This window comes from Brachionichthys hirsutus, chromosome 20 (assembly GCF_040956055.1).
Source record: "Brachionichthys hirsutus isolate HB-005 chromosome 20, CSIRO-AGI_Bhir_v1, whole genome shotgun sequence".
Lineage (NCBI taxonomy): Eukaryota > Metazoa > Chordata > Actinopteri > Lophiiformes > Brachionichthyidae > Brachionichthys > Brachionichthys hirsutus.
The window spans coordinates 865,641-871,965 of NC_090916.1; the positions used below are offsets into that span (position 1 = coordinate 865,641).

Consider the following 6,325-nt stretch of genomic DNA (forward strand, 5'->3'; position numbering starts at 1 on the left):
ACGTTGAGAAGAGGCCTCGACTAGTCTGAAAGCACGACGCAAGCTCCTGGGTCAGACGTCACATGCTGCCCCCCCCCCCCAATAATGAAAAGATGAACAGAAGAGGGAGGCAGAGACAACTTGTTAAACGCGACAGAACTAGGAGGGGGAGAGAGATGAAGGTTCTCCACGCCCACTCGGTCGTGCCGGTCTCATCGGCCGAGTGGCGTCCCATCCAAGCTGGACTTATTCCAAAAAAAGCTTGTTTTTTCTTTTAAAAACACGTTTAAGGAGGAGAAATAAGAAAAAGCACGCCTGTTGACGAGCCCAAAATGAGTGGGGGGGGGGGGCGGACGCGGGACGACGACAGAAAGTAGGAATCCCAGTCCTTGTTGGGACAGTGGATTCGGAAAGATGTTTCTTTTCTTTCTTTCTTATTTTAAGGCTGTTTTTTTTTGCCATCTCTCTGCACAGTGTTACATCCTTACTGGCTGTAAACGGATGACAAGGAGAGTCGAGTGATGGCGAGTCCAGCCATGGACGACTGACTATCCATCAGGCCCACGTCTGGACCTGGTTTAGTTACACGGCAAGCAGAAGGGGTTCTCAGAGGGACGGCGAGCGGTTGAATCGGCATGAAGACGTGGGTTCAGAGCAGGGCAGGGGGGACAGAGGACGGGGGCCGTCCGCCGGAGGTCCGGTAGGTTGAGCAGGCGGGGCGGAGGCGAGGGCCTGGCGGGCTGGTGAAGGTGAACTGGTTCTTCTGTGTCGCTGGCAGCAGCAGGATGTGGTTGGATCGTAAAAGAAGCTAAACAGGAAGGAGAGCAGAGGTGAACGAGGCCGCTCCACCCCGGGGTCGGCGTGACGCCGCGTTCTGACACGCGTGATGACTGCTGCTCCGACGCAGCACTTTACCTACCTGCTTCTGCTAGTTGAGGCTCATTCTGCGTTCACTTTCCTGAGGGAGGAGAAGAAGCAGGTCTCAGAGAGAGGACAGGAAACAGAACGCCTCGACCTGACACCATGTGGTAGGTCAGGCGGCACGCTAGAGAACACACGAGGCGCTCTCGAGTACCAGGGGACATGCAGTGCAAGGACTTTCAACCAGTGTCTGTGGATTCTAACGATGATGTATTACAGGACAAACGTAGGGACATGCAGGCACGTCTCGGAGCCGGCGCTAACGGGACGGCACGCGTTGCTACGGAGGAATGAAGAGGGAGGCGGCGGTGAAGCACGTAAAGTCAGGCAGCTGACTGACACGGACAAAGACCTCATGCAAGACAAAATGGACGATGGGACACGTAATTCACAGAAGGTCGTTCTTACGAGTCATTTTGACTCGGGTAAGCTCTCGCCGGGGTTTTCTTCCCCCGCTGGACCGCTCGCCGCCCGCGGCTCATCTGGAGGCATCGGCAGAGGAATGGGGTGGCTCTGGCCTTCCGGGCCTTCCGGGCCTTCTGGGCCTTCTGGGCCCACGTTCGATGTGGGCTGACCTATAATTACTGTGTAACCTGTTACAGAAAGCCCCAAGCTGGTTACAGACGCCGTCTTACATGATGCTGCAACGTCAACAGACACGAAGCCGGTCGAGTGTAAAAGCTTTACAGTGGAGGTTAGAAACTGAAGGCAACCTTCGGTTATCCATCTCAGGAGACTCTTAAAACATCTTGGTGTAGTTTATTGTTGTACTTTGTACTGGTTACAGGCGGTAGAGACAAGGCAGCCATCGTTTGATTCGTCATAAACCCTTGTATCTCGCCGGGTTAACGGCGCCGACTGATCCCAGGGAGACCGTCTTTCTCTACTTTGAACGTATGAATGAAATAAATTGAAACGAGAACCATTTAATGTTCGATGGAGTGGTTGTGATGGCTGCTGATGCTGCGCACACATCTAGTACTTCCTGTTTGTTTACAGTGTGTATTTAAGAGCTCTTTGACAGAGTATATCTCAACCTATAAAAAAACAAAACAGGAATATAGAATGTTTGCAACAAACACGACGCTCGGGTTCAAAGGTTTTGGGTCAGGTGATTACGCAGAGCCGAAACCCTGACCACGAGGAACAGCCCTCACCTCCGTCCTGCTGCTCGGCTCGGATTTGGGCCTCCAGGTCTTCAGGGTCGACGTACTGGTAGTTGTCACTGTCGTCGGGCGGTTTACACTTCCCGCAGCAAAAGCAGCAGCAGCAGCAGCAGCAGCAGCAGGTGAACAGCGTACAGCACAGCACCAGACCCTGCAGGAGTTCAAAGGACTTCAAAGGACTTCAAAGGAGACAGGGGTCAGGGACACGGCAGCAGACGGCGTTGGCGTCCCAGGATACCAGAGAGGATGAACACAGGCGCCTTCGGTCTTCCGTAAATGACTTCTCATTCCAACACAATAGCCACCGGAAGTTGGTGCTGGGAATGTTGCACTGAATCCAACCCCTTGTGGATTACACTCACCCATTAAAATAATCTGAATGCGTATTTGTTACATGGCTGTGTGAAGTTCGGATTCAAAAATAACCTTCATCACTGATCTATGAATAAACCTGGGATATAATTGAGGATCGGGAGAAGGAAAACATAAAAAACACAGAGGGACAAACTGAATACAGGCGAGATAGAGAAAGTGTTTGGTGAGTAAAACGAAGGGAGTGGAGTGGGTGGAGCGCACACCGACAGAATCAAACTTATTCTGTGACAGAAACCTTTACATTTGAAAGCAAACAAAAGCACCAACCTTAAACCACCACTTGGACATGAGGAAGTAGTATTTGACGCTCTCCTCGCCAAACTGCTCCGACACATAGAGGCCCATGGAGCCATACTCATCATAGACCTTCCTCTTGGTCTCGTCATTTAAAATGGAGTTGGCGTTATTGATCTCCTTAAACTTCTCTGCTGCCTCCGGGTTGTCCGGGTTCTTATCTGGGTGATACTTCAAAGCTAACTTCCTGTCAGGAGAGAAGAGTGAACAGATAATTAAATGGTGCAACTTGAAATCGAGGAAGAAGTGGGGAAAAAGTCATTAATTAAGAGGCAGGAGCATCACAATGACCAAAGCCCTTATCTTCCTGTATCTAAAATCTGGTCCTTTCACAGTAGAGAGAGCTTCATCGCAATATTCCGAATGTTGGGACTGCTAACCTGTAGGCCTTCTTGATGTCCTCAGCTGACGCTCCTTTCTCCAGTCCGAGCACCTTGTAAACACTCTCCCCAGCAGTGGACATCTTCCTTTGGGGACGGGATGGGTTTGCTTCAGCCATGGCTCACCTTTGTTATTTCAGGAGAAAATATACATAAAGGTAAAACTCTTCTGTAGATTAAAGACTCAATGACAAATGTAAACTAGTATCAATGGCCGAGCCTTGCTGATTACCGAGGCACCGCCCAGTTTGTGTTTAATGGCACTTTAAACCTCAGAATGTGTTCAGAAGAGAATTTGAGACAAATTATTTAATTATATGGGTTTTTAGCTTTTTATACAAGTATCCGCTCAATTTAATTATATCGTCTTATCGTGATACATCCCACAAATACTGTGATACATGCGAAGGTCCCCATCGCCCAACCCTAGCGGCGACCCCTCATGGGACGAGCCAAAACTACAGTAGTAGTAGTATTCACCGCTGACCACCAGGGCAACAGGAAGTTGATTTCTCTGGTGCAAACACTAAATCATGTTCAATGGCCTGGACTTAGTGATTCACAATCACAATATGCAGCGATTGCTATTGAACAGTGACTACCGTGCACGCACACACACACACACACTTCCTAAGCCTTGTAAATAATGCTGTGTGGGTCGCTGACTAAAGAAGATTACATTCTGCTGATCTCACAGATTACCCATCCGAGTCCACGTCAGAGAGGCCAGTGTCCTGGTCAGGCTTCGGCCAGAGAACCCAACACACACGAACACGCCACAACGAACGCGACGAAGAGAACCCGCAGATCTATGATGCATTCTGGGACGGAGGGACCAGCGACAGATGGCATCCTACAGTACAGGCTGCCAACACACTGTACTCGATAGTACCTCTACATGTCGAGTGGGTTTAAGATCCTTCTCAGTACATGAGGCGTATTCATCCACACTTGCTGTGTGGTCTAAAGGGGCTGGAGCCCATCACAGCTGAGCGGAAGGCAGGGTTCGCCCTGGACTAGCTAGCTAGCGGTGAACCAATGGTGGCTGGCGTTAAACTCGGACAGAGCCGTGAAAGATAATCTACTTCTGGCTGTTTTGAGGGGAAGTGGATAGATCATACGCCGTGGGCACAGGTTAACCCTTAAACGCCCTTTTGGTTAGGGGTGTGAAAAGAGGAATTCATTCCGGAATACTGAGACGCAACAGAGTACCGTCGCTGCAATGACACGTTGCTTTTTAAAGTTCCATTGTAAAAGTGTATTAACGTACAAGTTGAGTTGTTGGCTGCTGACTGGAAGCAACGGAACCCAACAGCAGAACCTCACTCGTTCATATCCAGCATCGCTGTAGATTCTTCAACGATCCTCCTGGGGAGTCTTTCAGAGGAACTTCCTGCATGCTCTAGATCAGATCCCGCGTCAGTCGAGACGAGCAAAATGCTTGCTTCCCAAAAAATCCCAAATTAGAATAGTCATTCTACAGAGCCGGAGTGAAGGCTCTTAAAATAGACTGTAATTCTAAAAAAAGGTCTCTTTATTGTCAAAAAATAATGTCTTTGTGAGGCACACTGCGTTTCATCAACGGAAAACAGGACAGAACCTTGGATCACATCACAGGGACTATGAAGAACATCAGCTTTATTCCCACTGGAACAAAACCAGCAGATTACCAGTCCCCACTATAAAGTCCAACGCTTACATGTTAACAACGCTGGGAATACCCGAATGAACTGTGTATTAGTACTACAACTGTAGTAGAGCAACAGTCGGATGTGGATCTGCCTTGTGTGAAATGAAGTCAGGCTCAATCCTCGGTAGTTGATCAATTATTATAAAATTATTAAAATCACTTTATGGCTGATCTGGATTCCGCTCTCCCTTCTAGAAATAACTTCTTGCTTTGTACAAATACATAAAACTAATTTAAGACGGACCCGGACCCGGCTGGTTCGGGGTTCGGACCCGGGCCCGGCTGGTTCGGGGGACGGGGACGGAACCGGGCCCGGCTGGTTCGGGGTTCGGGGACGGACCCGGGCCCGGCTGGTTCGGGGGACGGGGACGGAACCGGGCCCGGCTGCGGGATGACGGTCCGCGCGACGCGTGCGCGTCCTCGCGGAGCCCTAATCCTGCGCTAATCCCCGCACAAGGAGAAACACTCGCTGTTTCCACAAACACCGATCCACGAACGGAATGTTACCGGAACGACTCAACACACACGACGCGGTTTCCTCTCGCTGCGGCGTTCTTGGGTCATGTCGGCCCGGTGTCGACGGGGAACGGCACCGGGCTTTCAGCTAACCCAAGCGGGCACTGCGGCGGCGCCACGCCGACGCGTTCCGCCCGACATCTCACGTAGAGATGAATGAACGGACACGCCAGTCGGTGCTCGGCCCGTCAGCCACACGTAGCCCCGGTAGTACCGGGTCTCTCCGGTATCGGCCCGTCTCACGGCGCTGCTCGTTAGCCACACGTAGCCCCGGCAGTACCGGGTCTCTCCGGTACCGGCCCGTCTCACGGCGCTGCTCGTTAGCCACACGTAGCCCCGGTAGTACCGGATCTCTCCGGTACCGGCCCGGCCCATTCTTATAGGGAGACCAAACCAGACCAGTCATTCTGCAGATTTATCATATTTTAGCGTGCGTGAGCAACATTGACCACGCACATCTTATTTATTCGGATTTTGCGTGTAGAATTCGTGATTTATCGAACTAAACGGATTCACCGTCCATGCCCGGGGCCGCTGTAGCTAAGCTAGCATCCGGCTAGCTGCTAAGAGCCCTACCGGAGAGTCTTACCTTGTGCACACCGAACGCCGTTTATCTCCGTGCGGGTTGAACCGGCTCATAGGCGCGTCCGGTTTAACATCCTAACCCTCCCTTTGATCGGTCATTTATCGGTAGCAGATGATGCCTGGTGGAACCGGACGGTCTCCGCGTGACGGTCCGCTGCCAGAGGCTGTGATTGGCCAATTCCTCCTTCCAGGAAATGAAGGATGACGTATGGCTTTTAAGGTCCCGCCCCTTTATTACACCGAAACAATGTAATAACCGAAACGAAGATGTCAAATAATGCGGCCACCCGATTAAAAAGTGGGAATATTGAGTGTAACACTTTGGAATTAACCAGAATAAATTGATTTTTAAAATGCATTGGTGTGAAATGCTCCTCTTAGGATTTTTGAGTGTACTTGTACTGTAATACATGCTACTG

At 50.7% G+C, this 6,325-nt stretch overlaps 1 protein-coding gene across 1 annotated transcript; it reads right to left on the reverse strand.

Moving 5' to 3' along the window:
- Positions 1 to 1,311: 1,311 nt before the first annotated feature.
- dnajc5ga (DnaJ (Hsp40) homolog, subfamily C, member 5 gamma a) lies at positions 1,312 to 3,234 on the reverse strand. The gene is made up of 4 exons (XM_068753451.1): positions 3,116 to 3,234; positions 2,709 to 2,922; positions 2,058 to 2,217; positions 1,312 to 1,493 (listed from the first exon to the last, which is right to left on the reverse strand). Exons 1-4 carry the CDS (start codon positions 3,232 to 3,234, stop codon positions 1,312 to 1,314), a joined length of 675 nt encoding a protein of 224 aa, XP_068609552.1.
- Between the last annotated feature and the right edge of the window lie 3,091 nt (positions 3,235 to 6,325).